This window comes from Chanodichthys erythropterus, chromosome 8 (assembly GCF_024489055.1).
Source record: "Chanodichthys erythropterus isolate Z2021 chromosome 8, ASM2448905v1, whole genome shotgun sequence".
Classification (NCBI taxonomy): Eukaryota; Metazoa; Chordata; class Actinopteri; order Cypriniformes; family Xenocyprididae; genus Chanodichthys; species Chanodichthys erythropterus.
Window position 1 is genome coordinate 18,549,434 of NC_090228.1, and position 23,743 is coordinate 18,573,176.

Here is a 23,743-nt window from a genome sequence, read left to right on the forward strand (position 1 = left end):
AATGTGTCGTTTAATTATTATTCTCAGCGGCAACGCTCATCCAGCACACAGAAAATGAAAGAAAGGTTGCCGCTTTTGAGACCTGATAATAATCTGTGTGCTATTTTAAGACGCAACTCCTGCTGTGAAGAGGTGGGGGGCTTTGGTGATGAGGGCTGCTGATGTCACCGCTGTTGCCGGGCAACTGGTATGTTTCCAGTTGGGAGTATGTGGCAATGGCTGTTGGCTGTACAAACGACCTTAACGTGGCCCTGAGCGTTGGCACCTGTCTTTTGATGCTGGATGCTGTGTGTGAGTGGAGCCTGGCACAGGTTTTGACTCTGGTTAAGTTTGTCAGTCCACTAAATCGACTTTACATGAGGAGGCAGGTGGCTGGCAATAACTGGTGATGGCAGGACATTAACTTCAGAATATGTCAAACCCCTCCTATTTAATTAGCGGTTTCAACCAAAACTAAACCAAACCTCTTCATTGATTTAATGTTAAAGTGTTCAAGTTTTTTGCACCCAAAACATATTAGTTGTAGTGTTCCATCCTATTTCTGACCCTTACAATTAAACATGTTGTATTTTATTTGGTACCTTTATAAGGAAGAATTTAAAAAAATTGTAATAAAAAATGTATGTTGGTTACACAAAGCTATGGAATGGCTTCGGAAGATTAGGAGTATAGTGCACAAGTCTTATGGACCACATTTATGATTTCATGATTTCATAACCATGTCTGAAATCGCCCCCTAAAGTTTGTTAGTCCACTAATATAGCCCACATAACAACGAGCAAGTGAATTCGGACGCTTAGTGCACCAGTGGGACTGCTGCTTTTGCGTACCTGTTTCATAATAATGTAAAAAGTGAATAAAACAAATGATAACACTCAAATATCTACAATAACCAACATGGTACCAATATATTGTGCAATTATGACATTTCTTTAGATTTCTCATAAAATGTTGGAAATAGTGCTGTCAATAAAAAAAAAAAAAAAAAAAGAGAAAAAAAAAGATTAATCACAATTTGTTCTGTGATTAATTGTGATTAAAAACATTTTATACTTTTTTATATATAATTTATAATGTAATAATTCCACAGTTAATCTCTAAATTAATGTAGAAGAAACATTAAAAAGACAGTATATTTTATGAATGGCCAGTATCACTGATACTAACTGCTACTGATGTATCTAAGACAATGATTTTTTTCTCCAATTTTAAACATTAATTATAGTCATTCAACATTACAGCTATCTTTTTTTTTCACATTTATTAGGCTTCAAAAAATATAACTTTTAATTTAAGTGAACTTAGAACAATCCTCACATAAATATTAGGTCCATTCTAACAGGCAGGAAATATATATTGAATAAAGTTATCAAATAGTCTGCACTGCATAAATTCTAAATTAAATATAGATAAATCCTTATTAAAGCTGCAAAAGAGTAATTTTTTTATGTCACCTTTGTTCTTTGATTAAAAGCCTAGTTCACCCCAAAATAAAACTTCTGTCATTAATTACTCACCCTCATTAATCACCCTCATGTCGTTCCAAACCAGTAAGATCTTCATTCGAACACAAATTAAGATATTTTTGATGAAATCCGAGGGTTTCGGAACCACGGATAGGCAGCATCGTCATTGCACCTTTTGAGATCCATAAAAGTAGTAAAGACATTGTTAAAATAGCCCATGTGACTGCAGTGGTTCAACCTTAATGTTATGAAACGACGAGAATTCTTTTTGTGCGCAAAAACAAAACAAAAATAACTTTATTCAATAACTTTTTGTCTTCTATGTCAGTCTCCTACGCTGTTGACGTAGTGAATGCTGTGCAGTGCTTCCATGTTCTACATAAGAATTATTGCAAAAAATTAAATGCACACGTATAAAGAAATACGCGGTTACAAAAATCCGGCGGTGCGTGTAAAAGTATGTGCATACTCTACTGATAGTTGAAATTACATTTTATATACGTATATGCAATATTATGTGCACGTAAACTACATACACTCACACCCCAAACTGTCTCATGTAGTTACTAGGAAACATACGTTTTCAAAAATAAACATAACTGCTTCAAAATTCACGTTTTCAATATGGGTGTGTGTGTAATTTACGTCGTAGAACAAAACGTCAAAGTACCATCAAGTTATGTACATCGCAGGCTTTATTTTAGTCATAAATTGAAAAATCCCATAATAAAACCCCTTATATCTTTCTTTCTAGACAGAAATGTTTGACTGTTGCACTTGCATCTAACATCTTTTTTCACAGCAATCTAAAGTCACAACTTTTCTCCTGTGGCCTGATGGGATAGTAAAGCGTCCATCTGATCTCGCCGAAAGTAGTACTGTAGGTCTCCTACTGTTTAATGAAAACTCTCCCATTTATTATGTTTTTCACTTGCTTTTAAAAAGTAGGGAAATAGACATATTTGGTTGTAACTTAATTTTTAGGGTGATTTTGCATCTGTTTTGACACTTAAAATCTTCAGTGCCTATACATTACTATCGCTTGGAAAAGAGCGACGGGTGCATTCTTCAAAATGTCAAGAAAATCGTACTTGTTTAGAACGACGTGTAATGACCTACATGCTAGTTTCAGAAATAGCAGACTTTCCTGCTCTGTGTGTGTTTCTACACACTGTGCGTCACCTGTGAAAAGTGTAATGCTTTTTGCATTACTCACGCATGTCAGCGGTGCCAGACAGACTCGTGGTGCCACACGCTGCGATGCCAACAGTTTGTGCCTCACTCTCCACCTTTCTTTTTTTTTTTTTACCAGTTACTCTTTCTCTCACTCTTCATCAGTCTCTCTCTCCTGCTGCTCACAGCTCTCCTGTAGCATCTGGCTCCTAGACAGATGACGAACAAGTCTGTGTTCTATTTGTGTCGTCTACTGATTGTGAAATATTTTTAACTTTTTTGATGATGTTTATTTATAAGCCAGACATGTGAGAGTGCTGCCCTGTTTTAGAGTACATACTTAATATGCGTTCTTGCATTACTGTGGCAGTAACACACCTCAGTACTCAAGAGGGGGTGATGGAGTTTCCTTAAAGTCCCCCTGAAATCAAAATGTTTTTAATTCTGCACAGAATGCTGTATTTTAAAGCGATATGCAGGAGATTAGGATGAGAAACGTTAGAGATTAGAAGGAAACTGAGGTTTTGCCGAGCTCAACGGCTCTGGCCGAGCTGTGATATAAACGAAACACTATTGTCTATGTAAAAGGGGAGGAGGAGCTGTTCGATATGTCCCGCCCTGTCTTACTGTTTCAGTTGAAATTACATCAACAAGTTGAATAATGCTGCGTGTTCCAAGGCACTATAGTGGGCCTTTAAAACATCTGAGCCATTAAACTGGATGTGTTATTTGAGGTAACTAGTGATAAATATGCAGAAGTAACTTTAAAATCGCGATGCAACTGAAGTAGTGACACATTCTGTAACGTGACGTACATCCACGGAAACTGATTATGAAAAAAAAAAATTGGGTGCAGACTTCATTTCAATGGTTGTTGGTTGTTGAAGTGAAAAGTGAAACATTTGCATGCATGAATTGTTCCAGTGTTTTGTTTTGGTGTTTTGTTTTGGTGTTAATTATATACTTTTTTATACTGAGTTATTTTGAATGTATTTATGTAGCTTTAGGTAATATTTCTAAATAGCTTTAGTTTTAGTCAAACTTCAAATTATTTTCAAAACAACATTCCTAAATTAAAGGGTTAGTTGACCCAAAAATGAAATTTCTGTCATTAATTCCTCACCCTCATGTCGTTCCACACCCATGAGACCTTTGTTTATTTTCGGAACACAAATTAAGATATTTTTGATGAAATTGAAGAGGTTTTCTCTCCTCAATAGAAAGCAACGAAATTACCAATTCAAGGTCCAGAAAAGTAGTAAAACATTGTTAAAATAGTCAACATGACTACAGTGGTTCAACCTTAATGTTATGAGGCTACTTTTGAGAATACTTTTTGTACGTCACAAAAATAATCCACAACAACCACAGTATATTCCACAAAAGAGAGTGTTTTTTTTTTGTTTTGTTTTTTACAAAATCAAACAAAAGAAATAGGGGGGCATCAGTTTGAAGAAGGGGTATTGCCAAAACAACAAACATAACCAGAGTAACTCCTCATTAACCAACTAACTGTACTATAAAGAGAAGAAAACAAAATACAGCAAAATAAGCTAACTCCCTAACTAAAAGATATAAAAGAATCACTAAACTAGTCAACTTAAACCAAAACATAAGAGCTGAATCAAAACATACAATAAACAAACTCAAGTTAACACTCACTTCTCCCTTTTACCTCTCAATCATAGATTATTCAGCGAGACAAAGAAAAGAAACTACTTCAATAAGTTTGACAAAAATGAGGTAAAGATACAAAGAGTGACCAAACTACTTGCTTTAACACAATATCAAGTCTGGGGTTGAAGACGAGACCTCAGCTGTTGCACACAATCGAGCCAACACAGTTTAAATACTCTCTCTTCCCTCCCATCATCCAACCTCAACAGGACACTGATTATTGAAGTCAGGGGGTAATACTTGTTCTGCAGAGAGAGAGAGAGAAAGAGAGAGAGACAAACAAAGCATAGTTTGGACACAAAAACAAACCCCCTTACAACTCTATATGTAACATCCATGACAGCAGTTGGTCACTTCTCAGTCATTCTTCGACCTGACAAAGGCCGGTTAAACATGTTTCAAGCACTGACCAATGGTGACGGGTAGCGCAGGGAACAGTTTTTCATGAAAACTACAGTCTGTAGTTTTGCATCACCATTGTCTACCCTCTCTCTAACCTTAAAGGTGCCCTAGAACCAGTTTGTACAAGATGTAATATAAGTCTAAGGTGTCCCCTGAATGTGTCTGTGAAGTTTCAGCTCAAAATACCCCATAGATTTTTTTTTAATAAATTTTTTTAACTGCCTATTTTGGGGCATCGTTAACTATACACCGATTCAGGCTGCGGCCCCTTTAAATCGCACGCTCCCTGCCCCTCCGAGCTCTTGACTATAATAGAGTGCATTTACAAAGTTCACACAGCTAATATAACCCTCAAATGGATCTTTACAAGATGTTCATCATACATACTGCATGCATACATGGGATCATGTGAGTATAGTATTTATTTGGATGTTTACATTTGATTCTGAATGCTCTGTGGCTAACGGGCTAATGCTACACTGTTGGAGAGATTTATAAAGAATGAAGTTGTGTTTATGAATTATACAGACTGCAAGTGTTTAAAAATGAAAATCTCAGTGAATACAGTAATAAACGATGGTAACTTTAACCACATTTAACAGTACATTAGCAACATGCTAATGAAACATTTAGAAAGACAATTTACAAATATCACTAAAAATATCATGTTATCATGGATCATGTCAGTTATTATTGCTGCATCTGCCATTTTTCGCTATTGTTCTTGCTTGCTTACCTAGTCTGATGATTCAGCTGTGCACAGATCCAGACGTCCTGCCCTTGTCTAATGCGTCGAACATGGGCTGGCATGTGCAAATATTGGGGGCGTACATATTAATGATCCTGACTGTTGCGTAACAGTTGGTGTTATGTTGAGATTCGCCTGTTTTTTTGGAGGTCTTTTAAACAAATGAGATTTACATAAGGTGGAGGAAGCAATGGTGTTTGAAACTCAATGTATGTCTTTTCATGTACTGAACTCTTGTTATTCAACTATGCCAAGATAAATTAATTTTTTGATTCTAGGACACCTTTAAATGTGTCACTGTACCTTTAGGATTACTATAGATCATAGGTTAATTTCCTTTCTTCAGATTAGTTAACCTCTCTGCATGGGGAATGAGTAACAAAATCCCTTCAAAGTTACTAAATGATGCAAAGTCATTGATATGCAAATATCAGCGGTCATATGTTAATGAGCTTATGTTTGTGACATCAATAGCTCATTCTGAATGACCTGACATCACTATAATTTCTCTCTATCGTAGAAAGCGGCTCCTCCATCACTGCGTCCTGTGTCGGCCTGGGCTGCACTCTCACTCCCCCTGCCGGTACGGCCGGTAAAGCTGTGCCCGGATACAACGGTGAGATCCCTCTACATTGTACTTTGGCACGCTTCAGGCGGCACGTGTAAAGCTCGTAATTTGTTTATTACAAACTCTTTGTTGTTGGTTGATGAGCGATTATGTCTTTGAGCTCCTTCTGATTGACAATTGAGCTTGTAATAGCTAGATAATTCAATAAATGACCAAAACACTTTCTTCATATTTGTCTCATAGTGACAGTGATTGATGATGATATGCAACAGGTGAAACCAAGGACTCTGGGAAATATTGTGGTAAAGTGAGTTATTTTAATCCTTTCATTTTTCATTTTTATTGATAGAGACAGTATGAAGGGGACACAAGGGAATGGCTGTAGGATCAGGCTAGATTTGAACCCGCATGTCGTGTTTGGAGAATATGCACCTACCATGACGCACAGGGCTTGGCGTTGAATCACGATACAAATGTTACGGCGTATCAAGATATATAAACCGGATCATGGTTGTTACTCCTCAAAAGCGTGAAGCGTGAAATCCACATGGACTTTTACTTTTCTAATAGCCATTCTTGGTGTTTCTAACTTGGTGTTTAAAATGTATTTCATTTATTAAATTTATTTTATTTATACATTTATTAACTTAAAATGTATTTTAAAAAAAATTGTTCTAAACAGTACCAAATTAGGGTTCTTCGGCTTGTAACAATAACCCTTTTTGTGCTGAATGGAGCCCTTTTTTATAAGGTTTCATAAAGAACTGTGGTTTGAAGTTCCACCCTGTTAGTTTCACATTCCACCCTGTTAGCTTTATAGACAGATAAACAGAACTTTTATAACTATGTCAGATTTGTTTTACATTTTATTTAATAGGACAAACATTCTCCATAGTATAGCCTAACAGGGTGGAACTTTAATGATGGGACAAGCAGGACAACATTTCAAAAACTAAAAATTAGGAGTGAGAGTTGAAGCTAACCTCAGTTTGCACAGTTGAATTCCAGCAGGAAAAAGAAATGGTCAGTTCTTGAATATGGTCTCAATAAAATTGCAGTTGGTTTTGTAACGAGAGAATGTACATACTAACAGGGTGGAAGATGACTTCAGGGACATTTTGGAAATTGAGGAAAATTCTAAAAAAAATAATTATATTTTCACATGATTTATATGTATGATTAGAGGCAGTTTAGCGTAGTCTAACATAATTTAAAAAATATTTTGAGGATTTTGTCATTTCATGGTTTATATTTCTTGAGGAAGTTGATTGCTTTGCAATGAGGACATGATAAAATGTAATGCATACATCAATAAAAAGGTCTGTACAAAATAGTATTTTTAATGTCTATTATCTCTGTTTAAGTGATAAAGAATACCTAAATATACAATTTAAGCAATTTTCTTGAAAATATTTGACTCATTTTAGAGAAAATATGAGTAAATAAATCATTTTATTTAGACAGTAAAAGTCACTGTATAACAGGAATGACCCTAGTACCAACTGACTTGCATGTGTAGTTTACAGCATTAGTTGAGAGATTTTTTTCCTCTAGAAAATTTGCCATGTACTGTAACTGAAATACTAAATCCAAAATAATTGATATCGAATCGAAAGCATGTGAATAGTACTCGAATTGAATCGTGAAAATTGTGTCAATACCCAGCCTAAACAGTGCTGATTAAAGAGCTTTTTCTTTAATTGAACTATATGAAATACACAATAATAATAATATTAATAATAAAAGATGAATACAATGTTACGATTGTAAGGAAACTGCCCTGTTCTCTTGCCGATGAACTCTTTCCCTCTCATAAACGGCCATATTTTGCCCCGATACCCGCCCATACCCCGCCGCGTCCAAAAGATGATAGCACAACCTCTTTGTTTGATCTTCACAAATAACTCTTCTGTGCTTTCCACTTCTGTCTGCTCATCATCTTCCCTACACAATAAAATATTTACTGACACAAATCCAAAGCAGAAGAGAATCTTTTCATCACAGATCTGACTTTAAAATCTCAGTCTTTGTACGAGGACATTAAGCCAGAGTCTGAGCAGAATGACTAATGGGGTCTCGTCTCACGCCGTCTGCAAAGAAAAGAGCATTTTCTGTGTTCTTTCAGGCTTTCTTCAAGCGCGGCGCACGTCTAAGCCCGGCAACGCGTCTGTCCTCTCCGCCGCAGAGGGAACTAATCTCATAGATGTTTGTTTTGTTGTCCTTTCTGTTCTCCGGTAGATTTGATGTTAATCAAGAGCGTGTTTGAAAGCCTGTCAAATGCACGCTCGGATTAAAAATTGTGGCGTATAAAAAAAGACAATACATAAACACTTTCAGGAGGTCCAGGCTGAATATTATCTGTTATTTTTGAAGTATTTTGAGTGACCTGACCTAATATAAAAATGAGAAATTAGTAAAAAATGAAATGTATGGTGAAATATTTCATATAATATAAATTTAAATTATTATAAGAAAGCAAGAAGCATGTTGGTAACCAGTTTGGTTTGTATTGAATAACACCAAAACATTTCTCAAAATGACATCTTTTATTCTCTGCTGAAGAACATATGTCATACAGATTTGGAACAACATAATGAGCAAATCTATGAAAAAAAAAAAAAATTGTATATTTGCTGTTAATCCTCTGAAATTTAATTCCTTTTTTTTTTTCCAATTTTGTGTTCCTCTGAATATTGACATTTATATTCCTACTTTAAAAGCATTCTCTGACCCTGAAAGGTTGAAAACACCCTGTTCTTTGATGGTTGAAAGAAGAGCAAGGTCACAATTTGTTTTTCTTTTCTGAAAACGTGTCTTTTTCTTCTCTTGACAGGCTTCCTCTGCCTCCCGGGGCGGCTCTCAGTCTCTGGCAGAATCAGGTGCTGTTTAAGAAGCTGTACTTCACCAAGTTCCCTGTAAGCATTCAGCTCTATACACACACACATATTCACCATCTGCTATACCGTTACATGCACGCATGTGTGAAACAAAACATGGTTATAAAGTCTCTTCCTTGACCAGATAAGTGTGGTCCAGTTATTGTGGCCAAAAACTACCCACTCAGACAGACATGAAGGGATTGACATGCAAAGAAACCAGTCACAGTTTGTTGTGTCTTTATATGCTGATTAGCGCAGGTTTATCTGGCATAGACCACACTCCAATAACGGGACACTGTTAGAAACAGGCGACGTCTGGCAGCAGCCGCGAGAGATATCTCGGGAGAACCAAGCAGACGCAGAGCAAGTGTGGTACAAAGCATTCTCAAATGTGTTCAGGAACAAGGGTCATATTTATAGGGATAGGTCAAGCAACAATCTCCAGGATGTCTTGAGCATCCAATCATACTACTTAAAGGATTAGTTCACTTTCAAATAAAATGTTTCCTGATAATTTACTCACCCCCATGTCATCCAAGATGTCCATGTCTTTCTTTCGTCAGTTTAAAAGAAATGAAGGTTTTTGATGAAAACATTCCAGGATTATTCTCCTTATAGTGGACTTCAGTGGTCTCCAAACAGTTGAAGGTCAAAATGACAGTTTCAGTGCAGCTTCAAAGAGCTTTAAACGATACCAGACGAGGAATAAGAGTGTTATCTAGAGAAACAATTGGCCATTTTGAAAAAAATGTTTAAATGTATATGCTTTATACAAACAAATGAACGTCTTCCATGTGTTTCCGCCAAAACCACACTTTTGTTTGTTATGCTATATATCCTACGCCTTCCCAATTCTCTACTTACAAAAAATGGAACTGGCACTGAGTTCATTCCGTAAGTTGAATAGGGAAGAATAGGGTTAAGATTCAGCGTAAGCTTTTTGAAGAATACGAAAGTGTGGTTTAGGCGGAAGCAATCGCAAGGCAATCAATTGTATACAGTATATACACCGCGTTCCAATTATTATGCAAGTGACATATCAGTAAGATTTCAGTACAATAAACATTCATATTTTAGTTTTTCTAAGAAAATGTTTGTTTTTTATTTATCCATGTCTCTTTAGATAACTGGTATCAATCTCAGACAAAATAATTTGCCAGATCTATGGAAACCCTACTTAGAGGTTGTTCCACATTATTAAGCAAGTCACAGTTCTCAATGCAATATGGGGATGAAGAAAGATCTTTCTGAAGATGAAAAGCATGAAATGGTGCAATGTTGTGCAAAAGGCATGAAAACAACTAATATTGTGTGAAACTGAATGGAGATTATCGAATTATCATAAGATTTGTGAGTGATTTAGAGCACAGCAGAATTCGGTCAGATAAAGGCTTATTAATGAAAGTTCCTGTCAAAAAAATTAATTGTATTAAAAGGGCAGCTATAAAAAAAGCCATTGTCGAGCAGCAAACAGGTTTTTGAAGCTGCTGGTGTCTCTGGAGTCGCAAGAAGCTCTCCATGCAGGCTGGCAGTTGTGCGTAAAGATGCACTTTAGCCATCACTAACCAAACCTCACAAAGAGAAACATTTACAGTGGGTTTAGAAATACATTTTCAAACAGTTTTATTGCTGTGGTGTTTTTTGCAGCATGTGATAGTACATAGTGCATTGTATTTCAGAAGGTACTATCCTCCTTTTTATACCATAGCTGAAAATGGCCAGTTATGAACTCCACATATCTTGCAAAAGTCACCCTCCATCTCACTTCCCAGTATTCCCAAATCATCACCTGCCAGCTCCCCGCTGACATCGCAGTCTTATTGGAACGTGGTGGCCATTCACCAACTATCCAGAAATCCATCCATTTAGACCATCCATTGTATTACGGCATTAGTCAGTGAATAAAACTATTTAAAAATGAGTCTTCATGTATTTCTACACCCACTGTAAATGTTTCTGTTTGTGAGGTTTGGTTTGGAGTGGCTGAAGTGCATCTTTACGCACAACTGCCAGCCTGCATGGAGAGCTTCTTGCGACTCCAGAGACACCAGCAGCTTCAAAAACCTGTTTGCTGCTCAACACTGGCTTTTTTTATAGCTGCCCTTTTAATACATTAATTTTTTTTGACAGGAACTTTCCTCAATAAGCCTTTATCTGACCGAGATCTGCTGTGCTCTAAATCACTCACAAATCTTATGATAATTTGATAATCTCCATTCAGTTTCACACAATTTTAGTTGTTTTCATGCCTTTTGCACAACATTGCACCATTTCATGCTTTTCATCTTCAGAAAGATCTTTCTTCCTCCCCATATTGCATTGAGAACTGTGACTTGCTTAATAATGTGGAACAACCTCTAAGTAGGGTTTCCATAGATCTGGCAAATTATTTTGTCTGAGATTGATACCAGTTGTCTAAAAAGACATGGATAAATAAACAAACAAACATTTTCTTAGAAAAACTAAAATATGAATGTTTATTGTACTGCAATCTTATTGATTTGTCTCTTGCATAATAATTTGGAATGCAGTGTATATAGTACATACATTTACATTTTTCTTTTTTTTGAAAATGACAATTGTTTCGCTAGATAAGACTCTTATTCCTCGTCTGGTATCATTTAAAGCTCTTTGACGCTGCACTGAAACTGTAATTTTGACCTTCAACCGTCTGGAGGTCATTGAAGTTCACTATAAGGAGAATAATCCTGGAATGTTTTCATCAAAAACCTTCATTTCTTTTCAACTGAAGAAAGAAAGACATTAACATCTTGGATGACAGGGGGGTGAGTAAATTATCAGGAAACATTTTATTTGAATGTAAAGTAATACTTTATGAATCAAACCTTACCATAAATGGCATTTCAAGACATATAATAACAAGTAAGAAATGTATGTGCATAAATGTGTGCTTATCTTCAACTTGTGCTTACGTGCGAGTGTGTCAGCGCATCCAGGGATTACTGCTTGTTTTGTGTAGGTGTGTCCATGATGTGCACATAACATAACAGAAAAAGGTTGCTCAAGGCAGTGTTGCACAAAGAAAGTCAAAAAGTGAAGGTCAAGAAATAAGAAAAGATTAACAATGAAGAATATATTGAAACAATATTTTGTGGCAGAAAACGCCAAACTAAAAAGTGAACTTTGTGATTTGAATTTTTACCTGTGTAAAATATTAAGTAGTGAATTTCATCATTGACAGAATATGTAGTTCACTTGATACTGTGGGCCTCAATCAAGATCTGAGAATGTTCAAGTCCAGTGATTAGTTTTTCCTCACAAGTGCTCGTAATATGAAAGCTGCGTACCTACCTTGAGCAATCAGATTTGCGATTCCGACAAGCATCCTCCAGTTACGCATCAGACGGTCCACAAACGGTCTGCGGGCGGGCTGTGGGCGTGCCGAGGCCGAGACTATTAAGTGCGGTTTGATTAGGATGTCTATATCTGTTTCTTTTGATAATAATGAGGCAGGACAGTCATAATCCCATCACAGGACGGCACTCAGCACACGCTTTTGATAATTACATCCTAGCTACTGCTGGCTGCATTCAATCCACACCCTGACAGAAAAGTGTGAAGGACGTTTTCATCATTTAATGCATTTTGGATGAAGTACTGCTATTTTCTATGGAGTTAGTTGCAATGAAACTTTGAGGCTTTAAAAAGGATGCAAAAGCAGCAAAAACGTGTCACAAAAGCAATCCATATGGCATAACGAGTATCAGGAAGTCATAGAAGTATGTTAGCTTTGTGTGAGAACTGAACTGACAATGTTTGGGAGAAGTAATGTTTTAAGGTGGTATAGTAGGCATTTTATATACAAGTTTACAAGAGTATGTTTTTGTTGATAGGCTAAAACTGAAGAACCTGACAGAAGTACACTGTGGCCTGAGAATACACAAGCATGTAGCATACATTGCATTATAATTATAAAATGTACTGAAATAGAATTGCAAGGCTTATATTGGACAATTGCGGTATATGTAGACAAATGTAATATAATGGTAAAATGTCTTTGTATATGGATGTTTGTACTTTAATAGACATCACTGGCATGTTATGAATTAACTATTGTTGAAGTGAGGAAAAGGGAAATGGATTGTTGCTTTTATGGGGTGCACCGCCATCTAGCGGCTCAAAGAAATATTACACGTACCACTCATGAATGTGTTTGTATTGAAAATGATTTTTATCGCACTCACTCGTAGGGATACTACGACACCATGGACGCGGGGTTTGTGGACGAGGAGGGCTTTTTGTACATCATGTCTCGGTCCGACGACGTCATCAACGTGGCGGGTCACAGGCTGTCCACCGGCGCCCTCGAGGAGGTGCGAGGAGAGGGAGCGTCTCACTCACGACACAAATAATAACCACAAGCATGTTTTTTGTTGCTGTACCAACAAACCATATGTTGTGTGCGTGTCCTTCAGTCTGTCCTGCTGCACCCTTCTGTGGTGGACTGTGCCGTGGTGGGGCTGGAGGACCCCCTGAAGGGACACGTGCCTCTGGCTTTATGTGTGCTCAGGAACGGTGAGGAACGGAAATTGGAAATATATAGGGATGAGACTTTTTTTGTGTGTTGGCTGAAAGTGAAGAGATGCCAGTGTCCTATTTTGTGTAAAGTAGCTTAATCACAAAGAAGAATAGACCTTATTGGATGTGCAAATTGGTTTTGTGTGTTTTTGTTTGTAGACTGTCAGAAGAGCGAAGAAGCGTTGGTGAACGAGATGGTGAAATTGGTGAGGGACACCATCGGGCCGGTGGCAGCTTTCAGAAAGGTGATCTTTGTCAAAGCTCTTCCCAAAACCCGCTCGGGAAAGATTCCACGATCGTCTCTCGCTGACCTGGTGAATGACAAGCCTTATAAGGTATTTATATACGATAACTTTTATCAGTTAAATGGGTGGACGGCTGCAAATGCTCTTGTTCAGACAAAATGTGACGGTACAACAGAGCTTTCTAATTTGTATGTTTATAATGTGACACGCGTAGATCAGTCCCACCATAGAAGATCCCGAGGTGTTTAAGGACATCGAGAAGATGCTGAGAGAAACTGTGAAACAACCTGGTAATTAATTTACCACCAGATATGAATGCATAGATACACACACACACACACACGTGAATATTTGCAATAGAGAAATGTGATTGTACTTGTTACTATGCCATAATATTTTTTTAATAATAATAACAATAATGTGATACTAAATTGTAAAAAAAAAAAAAAAGAATGTTTGATGATTGTTTTGTATTCGTTGGACCAAATAAGCAACATGTTTAGATAAGTTGAATAGGTGAATGTTACAAAAATATGTCTAGGTCACATTTATTTGACCCCAATATCAAGAGAAAAGAGAAACAACAAGGAGTTAGATTTATTTTGTGAAAAAAAAAAAAAAGATTTTTGTTTTTCTATTGTAATGTAGCATTATTTTTTGCACCCCAATTGCAAAGCACTAGCAATTGTGCCAGTGTTAATGTTTTAAAGGTTTTATTCATGTTGTAGTTTGAGGACGACCAAAAAAGTCAAGAAAAAAAATGTAGTTGGCCTAAAAATTGTCTGCATTGTCATGAAGTGAAATATTCTTTTCCCCTTGTTTATCGGTCCAATATATGCTGGACATGACCTTGACAGTTTTTGTGAGATTTACCCTGCAACACACTGCACTATAAATAAATGAATGGATCAATCAAGGTGAAATGTAATGTATTGTAGTGTCAGTTTAAAGAAATGCACCTTAAAAAGATTTCTGACAATGATTTTTATAAAGAAAACCTATTTGACTGTACTTTTATTGACAATGAAAAGTTGTTTGATCACCACATAGTTTTGACCAAAATACAATCAGTAATAAATAAAAAAATGGACACAAAATAAAACGATTCTCTGCGCGTGCAAAACAGGGACGTATAAACTGTCGAAGTGTCAGAAATAACTCAAAGACAGGAAGCGGAGGGCTGTACAAGAGACGTTCCCTGCATTTTGAACACAAAGAAGAGTCGGAGACATCTTTACACCAAAATAAGTCACAGCAAGTAAGTGTACGATCACTACGAGCTAAGCCTGTCTTTTAGCAATTTCCCCCAACGAGAGGCGGCGGCGGGACGTTCCAGAGACGAGGCCAGCCGACCGGCCGCACCTCGAGGCTCGGCGTCAGACGTTTTTTGTAGGCCGAGCAGAGCGGTTCACGTCCAGACGGACCCACGCTGTACTCGGGCGGTATATTTTTGCGCTACCCACAACGGGAAACAATCGGATCACGAACTATACGCGTTTTACATTCTTTCTAACCAAATCAAACAACAACACGTGCGAGCGAACGTTTTAAAGTCAACACGAGTTAAATATATCCAATCAATGACGTTCTCGTTGAAAACGTAAAAACGTAGGCTTCCGAAAGTAACGTTAACATTTGGGGAGGGGGGGGCGCGGGCGAGCGGCGGCCGTGTTCCAGGTGGGCTAGTTTGCCACAATCTGCCGCAAAGTCACTTTTAGGTTTTGAACGTAAACCTTTTGGAACACTTGCTTTCCAAAATCCAGTTAAAGAATTAACGACGTATGAAATGAAGACCCAGGAAATATTAGTTTGTGAATTTAGTTAGACATGTAAACATGTCGCGTTACAGAAGCAAATGGCTTGCAAATGCCATTTTACAACATTCTGTACTTTTGACCTACTGGCCGAGTAGAGTTTTGGTCAGACCTTCAGCAGACTTATATCGGGTACGAGCAAAAAAAAGTAGCGTGACATTAACTAGGACGGTACAAATCGTTTTTTGGGCAAGGGGCTTCCAATATGCAAACCGTAACGGGCCTCAAAACGCACAAAAAAGCGAAAGAAAAACGACAGCGCATCGAAAGCGCCTCTCGGGCGTAGGGGAAAAGCGGGAACAGCAGCATCGTTTAAAACCGTGACGTTAAAAGACGCAATGTGCACAAAGTCTGAACGTGTCATTTATCTTTTTATACAGACATGTGTATATATATTTCTTTATATTTCTTTATGTATTTCTATATATAAAACAGCTTTATTTATAGTGATTTACAGTTGAACCTACACATCCCCTGTAGAAGAAATACACAGTACTCAAGCCAAAGGAGGCGCGTGGCATAAAAGACAGAGAGGGCGAGAGCGCGTCGGCATCTGCGGCGGACGCCCGGGTCGCGGCCTCGGCGAGCGCGGAGGAGCGGGACGGGGGAGGCCGGCACACCTTCACCCCCACCTCCTCGCCCTGTCCTCCGCAGGCTTCCGTCGTTCTCTTGGCAGTGTGACTCGTCAGAATCGTTTGTTCGGGCCAACTTGAAGGTACGACTCTGAAAGAAAGACGAAAAACAAATTGTACATGAATACAAGCGGTCTTAGCGGTATAGGATCAGAAACAGATGGGAACAACGGGAGGACAGGAAACAAGCTCGACGGAGTTAGTTCTGCGGACTAGGTGTCGTTACTCGTGCACACTCGTACACTAATGTAAACAAGCCTGTATTATTGCTGTAGTTAGAGCAGGAACGAAGGCGATAAGTAATGCGCTTATTATGTAACATTTTCTATTACGAATTACGATACAGCTTAGACTGTGGGGGCGAGATTAAAGCGATTTGCCGGTGGTGAAAAAAGTTTGTGGAACAGAAGAGCAAGCGGTGGCGGTGGCGGAGGAGGAGGAGGAGGGTGAGCCGGGCCCACGGGCTTTAGCGGTCGTGGGACTCGTTGCTTTTTGGTTGATATCTGAGGGCTTGCAGCTATAGCAGGAGAGTTTTGTTCCAGCATACACAAGTTCCTCCATTTTCTCAGAGAAGTTTAGAAGCGTAGACGCCGAAGAGGGATAACGTTGTCTGCCGAGAGGGGCCGCGGCTCCGGTGTCGTCTGAAGTATGTTATCCTGGCTTCCCTTGTTGTTTTCCAGGAGGTTGTCTTTGGGTGCTGAATCTTGGAGCAGTAGCAGTTTCTCTCAGCTGGAATTGTTTGTGAGCAGCGGTTGTTGTGGCTGCTCTGTGTTTTCTCTGTCCTTGTGGGGGATAATATATCCACTGCATTGACATTCAGTTGCTGATGTGAAATCCTGTGTTCATTCAGATGCTTGCCAAGTGTGTGTTTGGGGGTGTGTGAGGGTGTGTGGGTGTGTGAGGGTGTGTGGGTGTGTGGGGGTGTGTGAGGGTGGGTGGGTGGCATTTTGGTTGAGTGGAGTGGCACACGGTGCTAAAGGATGATGGAGGAGGAAGTAGATGTCCTTTAGTACCAAGTTTGTTTGGGTGGAGGCCATTTGATTTAAACAGTTGTCTTGTAGCCCTTTTCCATCAGCACAAACTGGGTGCTAGTTCAGAGCTAATGCTATTGCCAGTTTGGAGACGGTTGAACCGATGAGCCTTCTAAGCACTGGTTTGCCTTTCCACAGACTAGAGAGCCAGCACAGAGTCAGGTGTTATGTCACTGTATACATGTCATCTTTCACAGCAACACCAGCACGGCAGCGCCAAGCACAAACACACCAAGCTTGTCGGAGATGCACGGGCTTCTCGCAGACCGATCGGCACACAACATCAAAGCACAGCGAGAGCGATCCAAATGCACTAGGAGTCGTACGCTCTACAAACGCTCCTGCGGCACGCCGATCGGTCTGTGCAGCTCCGACACATCTCGAACAAGCCTTCCATCAACAACGGTGGACGCCGTGTTACTTTTGATGCTCATGGCTTTGTGAACTGACATTGGCATCCAAACCCTGAGAATCCAATGTGTTTGTGCAGCTTGCTGTAATTTGTATAGATGGAGATTATGACAGATTTGCTATTTCATAAACGGCGGTCACAAGTTTCTTTTTTGTCACGTAACCCCCAGCCCCTAATGCAAGCGGTTCTTACTTGTAGTCCAGCAATGTTTTGGTTCTTCAGATGAACCACTTTTCCTGGTTCAGAGCTGGTGCTTTGTTTTTTTTTTTGTTTTTTTCTTCAGTCATGTATTTTCGACCATGCAGCCTTGGAATCATATTAGTTCCTGTTGTTGGGAGTGGTTCACTGATGTCTTCTGAGTGTTTAAGGAGTTCTGAGTGCTCTTTCAGAATAGCATTGTTTCCCACATGAAAAGTTATCTGGTTTGCAGTTTTGTGCTTTTTCAGAATGTTCTGAAGCGTGTGTCGATTTCAGAACTGTTGCCTCGAGGAGAGCAGCACGTAGTTGTAGGCCTGCTGCTAATGTTTGTGATTACAGAGTCATCCACTATCAGAGCATTGGACTGCGCAGCGCCCTGAGCAGAATGCTGCTAGCTGATACGATATGCGTGTGATCACGTTTGGGGGTTTTTCAGCCACATTTCTCAAAGCTTGAAATATGTTGTGAAGATGTAGAGGGGGTGGTAGGATGCCCGTTGGCAAGTGGGGTTGGAGCTGTACGTGGGGTAGAGGAAGCTAGCACAGCAATGCGTTGTATTTGCGTCAACATGATGGCTTTTAGGTGTCGCTGCCTGTGTATGTCATCAGTTAATGTGGCGAAGTTCATCAGTTCCTGCTTATTTGGCTATGCTCGGTATAGCCTGCGAAGGAGCGCTAGATTCACCGCTGTTGTTGGCTGAAGTTGTAGTTACATGTAATAAGTGTAGCGTCGTGGCTCTTTGTCTGCAGATACTGTAAGTCACGTTCGGCCAGTACGTTTGAGTAGCGTCGATGCCGGCGCGCTTTTGTCAGTGGAGCGATTGTTGATGCGATAGCAAAGTGTTCCTTATTGGGCATATTGATTTAATGAGCGTATTTGTTTAGCAGATGGCAGAGGAGAGGGGCAATGAGATGTTTGTCTAGCAAACATAGCAAGGCTGAAAGGGATTTTATTGATGGGAGGTTGTTTGTGTGTGTGGGAGTCACTCACAGCTTGTAGCTTTCATGTTCTTTCAGCAAGAGTAGGTCCTCACAGTGGAGCTGTCCAGACGCTGTACTGCTGATTGTCCAACTGCACACAAACAAACAAGCTGAGTGAGTGAGTGAGTGAGTGTGTGTATTTTTAGATGAAAATGTGTGTTTGTCTGTGAGCACCCCTGGCCATTAATTCATTCATTCATTCATTCATTCATTCATTCATTCATTCATTCATCCATCCATCCATTCATTAATTGTAAAAGTGGGTGTGGGGTTTGATTGTTTTCCTAATTTTCAGGTGTGGAAGTCAAAGACTTTTAAAATGAGAGTTCCTAAATCACCTTGGAGGTGTGATGAGGCATGGAGAAGCATTTCTGTATGTATGAATGTTTGTATGTTGAACATGATGATGTGGTATCATCATCATTGTCATTGTGAGTGTTTGTTTAGTGTATGTATGTGTGTGTTATTACACATTTGAAAGTGTTGTGGGGAGAGGTGAAAAAAAGCAAAGCAAAAGGTATACACCAGGTTGTTTATATTATGTAGTACATAGGATGATTGGAGACAAGTGGTGTGATTGGTGTAAGTAGATATTTAATGTATGTGAGGTACTGCGAAAGAAATCAGTATGGCACAATGTAAAAAAAAAAAAAAAGAGAAAAACAAAACAATGACATGGTTAGTGTAGTGTCTTGTTGAAGTGGTTAATATCCAAACACAGAGTACAGGAAGATCCAGCAACACTGAGGAGAGGTGTTAGAGGGGGACATGAAGCAAATAGCAGTTATCAGTGCATTGGGAGATCCAGCACATATGAGCGTCCGAGCAGCGGGCCAACAATTGTAGTTGAGTTGGAGCATATAGTAGCTGTTGCGAGTAACGAGGAGGTGTGTAACGTCCTTGGTTAGTGATTGTTGATGAGGAAAATGTGCAGAGAGGGTCACGTGACTGGGGCCAAAGCGTGCGGTTGGTTAATTGAAGAGAAGCGGCAGCTGAGGATGACGAGATGGCAGGTACATAAGCAGTCAGTGTAGCTGGAGCGGCAGTGGAAGCGGCAGCCATCGTGCGGCAGGCGTCGTGTTCATCCCTGTCGTGTTCAGACTGGTTCGTGTAAAGACCAGCGACTCGACCTGCGCGACTCCACACGACACTGGCAGGACACAAGGAAAGGTACTCCGCTCTTCCTTTCTTCTCTACACTTCTCTCTTACCTTACCTTTCACTCTCACTGCTCCTCCTCCACAACTTCACTAACCACCTTGCACTGTCACCTTCTACCTTTCAGCCGCATCCTCTAAGCTTTTGTGGAGGTAAGCTCTATAAAGCGACCTGGAACTCCTCACACACACCCAGGTATGACACTTTGCCTCTGCGGGCCCACGTGCTGACTCCACAACTCTGGAACACACCTGCCTCACATTTCCTGCTCAAACCAAACCCTTTCTTAAATGCTGCTTCTGTGTGTTTGACAAGGGCTGGAGCTACACAGTACTGCAATTTCAGCACACATTCATTCCTATCTTTATCACATTTCTAACCCCCCCCCCCCCCAAAAAAAAAACACCATCTCAACCCCAATTACATAACATGCTACCAGGAAGCACCCTCCAGCACCCATAACACCACATCTACAGCTTCGCAGGAATCACAACTCAGAAACAAACTAATTAATAAATAAATCAATACTTCTGAGTGGTTTTAGTCAGTCTCTCTCACCGCACCCCTACCACCAGAGAATCAAGGTCACCTAAGCAGCCTAAAATAAAGCACTTTAAACATGCATTCATTCATTGATTCATTCATTCATTATCTCACTGTAGGATATACACAACTTCAGGATTACACATACACTGTCATTATGAGCCAATGATATACCTGGACTTTCCACTCTATAAAATCACACAAAAACACAAGGCCAAGCGCAACTCACTGCTGCACATATGTCATCAAGTCAAACTCTCATATACACTGCAAATGAGGTAACCATTGTGTACCATGTGTAGAATGAGCTCTCAGCCCATGACACACACACTCCTTAGTGTCTTTGTTCTGTCCACATAATGACACAATCCATGAAGCAACTCCCCTTCCCATAGTAATAATAAGTGACACTGAACCCAAGTCAGTAAATCCAACACTTCACAAGCAGGAGATGGCTAGCCTTGACCAAAAAATGATGCATTACTTTCACACCTCATCTCCAGCAAGTCGCAGCAAACATCACACCAGAGTAATGAACAAAGCAGGACATTCACTAAAATGCCCAGGAATAAAGCAGCCTTTAACAAAACCAAGCTCAAAAGGGACTTAGCCATCAAAAACACACACATATTCCACCACAGAGAATCTGCGTTTCCCAAACCATTCTGACACAGGCACCTTTTAGAAACCTGCAAGCAGGTAGGCATTGACCTAGAGTGTTTCTGTCGCACACCATGTGACACAAAAATTGCAGCCGCGTACACCTTTGTGCCACAAAAATGCTCTGCCCTCATTCCTGCTCAAAACATCACACGTCTGCAACAAAAAGGCGACAAAGTTTTGTACGCGCCATACCTCAAACACATTCCGTTGCCCGTCACATGTACACCACGCTAGCGTAGTTGTCGCATTCTAAACAGCCATGATCCCCTTGAACCTTTGACCTTAACTTTAACATCTCGTGGCCAAGACCCAGACAACTACTCTGTCTATGTGGAACAGGAGAGGCCGGGCCTGGTCGTGCAGGAGCTGGATTATTTCCGACTGTCGTTGTTCCCCCAGTTTCGGGCCGATGCTTATTATCAAGAGACCGTATTCTCTTCTGTGACTCTGATTTACCATCTCTAACAAACACACAAGGCACTGCGTTTGACTGCAGGTGATCCGCAACATCTACGCCCAGAGAAATGCTCGTCCCAGAAATGTCACGTCTCTGCGACACGTGCCGGGAAGCCTGGAATTGGCCTTCGTTCCCCTCGGCGCCCTGGTCTTCTTGTTGCGACGGCTGGTCGGTTGGGAGTTCCACGGCTGCTGTCCTGCACGTTCTTTATAAGGTCCGAGTCCCTAGGCGCGTGGGAGGGGGACCCCCGTCACGCTGCCGGCTCTGGAAGATGGGAGGGAGGATTGCGTCCTCTTTATCGTCTTCTTCATCCGCCTCCAAGACACAAGCAATCATCCTGCTTCGTACTCTCCCCATCTGTACCGTCTTTCTCCGCGGGGAGACACGGGGTGGGTTGGTGCCGTAAAGATCCGTGGACGCAACTTCACGTTTAGTGCGCCGATACCCTTAACGGCAACGCAAAGCACTGCAGACGCTCTGTATTAGTGTGCGTTGTCCTGTGTTTTTCCTGTCGTCGCTTTGCAAAAGGACCGAAGGCTGCCGTGATGCCGCTCCAAATCGCTCCTGACGGGTATATTTCACGGTTAAGAAAGGACGGGAGACATTGAGACCACGTGAGGGGGTACGAGTACACTGCACTGTAGGGACGAGGGTCGGGAATGCCACACGGTTCGAGGCGCTGTCATATCTGACCTTGAAACCAGTCCAAATACATGTCGTCGGGACTGTCGTCCGTCATCTCGTACAGGACTACCCGGCAGCAGTCCGTAAAAAAAACAACAGAAACACAGTCAACACAGTGTAAGTGTGTGTGTTGTTACTTCTGCCTGTTCGTCTAGAGGATGAACTTTGTGTGCAACTGGCTATGTTTGGAATAGTATCACACCATACCAGTCTTTTTTCTTTTTTCTCAAAACAATACATGGAATACCATGATTACCTATTACATTTGCTAAAGTATGTATTCATGGAATACTTCAGCCAAGCCTGATTGTGCAAAACAACAGTTTTAAGCATCAGTCTTTTCCACAAACAAACTTACTGTAAACATAAATATTCTACCTACTTTTAAAAAGCAAATCAACATAATACAATGATTTCTGAAAGATCATGTGACACTGATGACTGGAGTAATGGCTGCTGAAAATTTAGCTTTGAAATAGTTAAAATATACCAATCATAGCATACTATAGCAAGGTACCCCCAGGATCCTCCAAATGAAATTCAAGGCTTTTTAAGACCTTTTTAATACCATTTTAAATGAACTTCAATGCCAACTTCGTACCCATTCTGACAGAAGTATGAGGGGAAAATGTCAAATCTGTATAAATTTTGAACCCTAGAAAATAATTAATTCGCCATATATTTTTATACCTATACTATAAATATTTTATTTACCATAGGCCTACTAAATGTAAACAGTAGTGTCTCTCTCATTGTTACAGAGTGTAATATAATTGTATAGGCTAATACTATGATGTAATTGATGTAATACTACTAATGTAATTGATGTAATACTACTAATATACTACTATTAATTTCAATAGTCTGGTGCAACTTCTCACATCCAACAAGGTGCATGGAATAAAAAAAAATTAGTAATTTAGGAACAAAACCAGCAACACTCATAGATGCCATGGAGGGGTCAGAAATAAACAAAAAAACTGAAGCTATATATATCAACTTTATTTTGCCAAAAAATAAAAATCTCTCATTGTTACTGATTTTAACATTTAGTGGAAGTAGGCTGTTTTCCTTTACTTCATGCTAGCTTAAATAAAATTAAAATCTTGCACTGAACAACACTGTACAGAACAAATATAACCCTTGAATACATTTGTACACTCTTCTGTTTCTTGACATGGTAGCATCGGGCGCGTTTCGGTGATTTAAAACGACGCTCGTGACTTAAAGTCGAGTGCTTTTACTGTAATTTAGGCAAGCGCGCTCATAATAGAAGCGACGCGGTTGAGAGCGCGGCTCATGGTTGCATAGCAACGACAGAATGCCGGCGCGGCCGCGTATGTGACGCGTACTAGAGAATAATAATTATGATAATAATAATAATTTAGCGGCCGGATTATGTTTTATTTTTGAGATCAGTTGCGGGCCGTAAATGGCCCGCGGGCCGGCAGTTTGAGACCACTGGACTAGACTAT

At 39.9% G+C, this 23,743-nt stretch overlaps 2 protein-coding genes across 3 annotated transcripts in view; one reads left to right on the forward strand and one right to left on the reverse strand.

The window, feature by feature from the left end:
- Positions 1–23,743, forward strand: part of acss3 (acyl-CoA synthetase short chain family member 3) — an 82,627-nt gene that overhangs the window by 42,242 nt on the left and 16,642 nt on the right. Inside the window, exons 10-16 of one of the 2 annotated variants that reach the window (XM_067392209.1) lie at positions 5,987–6,082; positions 6,278–6,341; positions 8,868–8,949; positions 13,125–13,247; positions 13,350–13,449; positions 13,612–13,787; positions 13,912–13,987. In XM_067392209.1, the coding sequence (XP_067248310.1) occupies positions 5,987–6,082; positions 6,278–6,341; positions 8,868–8,949; positions 13,125–13,247; positions 13,350–13,449; positions 13,612–13,787; positions 13,912–13,987 (717 nt within the window). Of the gene's footprint in view, positions 1–5,986; positions 6,083–6,277; positions 6,342–8,867; positions 8,950–13,124; positions 13,248–13,349; positions 13,450–13,611; positions 13,788–13,911; positions 14,151–23,743 lie in introns of those variants that run through there. The other variant, XM_067392210.1, reaches the window with a different exon arrangement.
- Positions 14,301–23,743, reverse strand: part of ppfia2 (PTPRF interacting protein alpha 2) — a 231,260-nt gene continuing 221,817 nt past the window's right edge. Inside the window, exons 30-31 of the mRNA XM_067392208.1 lie at positions 18,775–18,855; positions 14,301–16,234 (exon numbers count right to left, since the gene is read on the reverse strand). Coding sequence (XP_067248309.1) covers positions 18,797–18,855 — 59 coding nt within the window. The 3' untranslated portion in view covers positions 14,301–16,234; positions 18,775–18,796. The remainder of the gene's footprint in view (positions 16,235–18,774; positions 18,856–23,743) is intronic.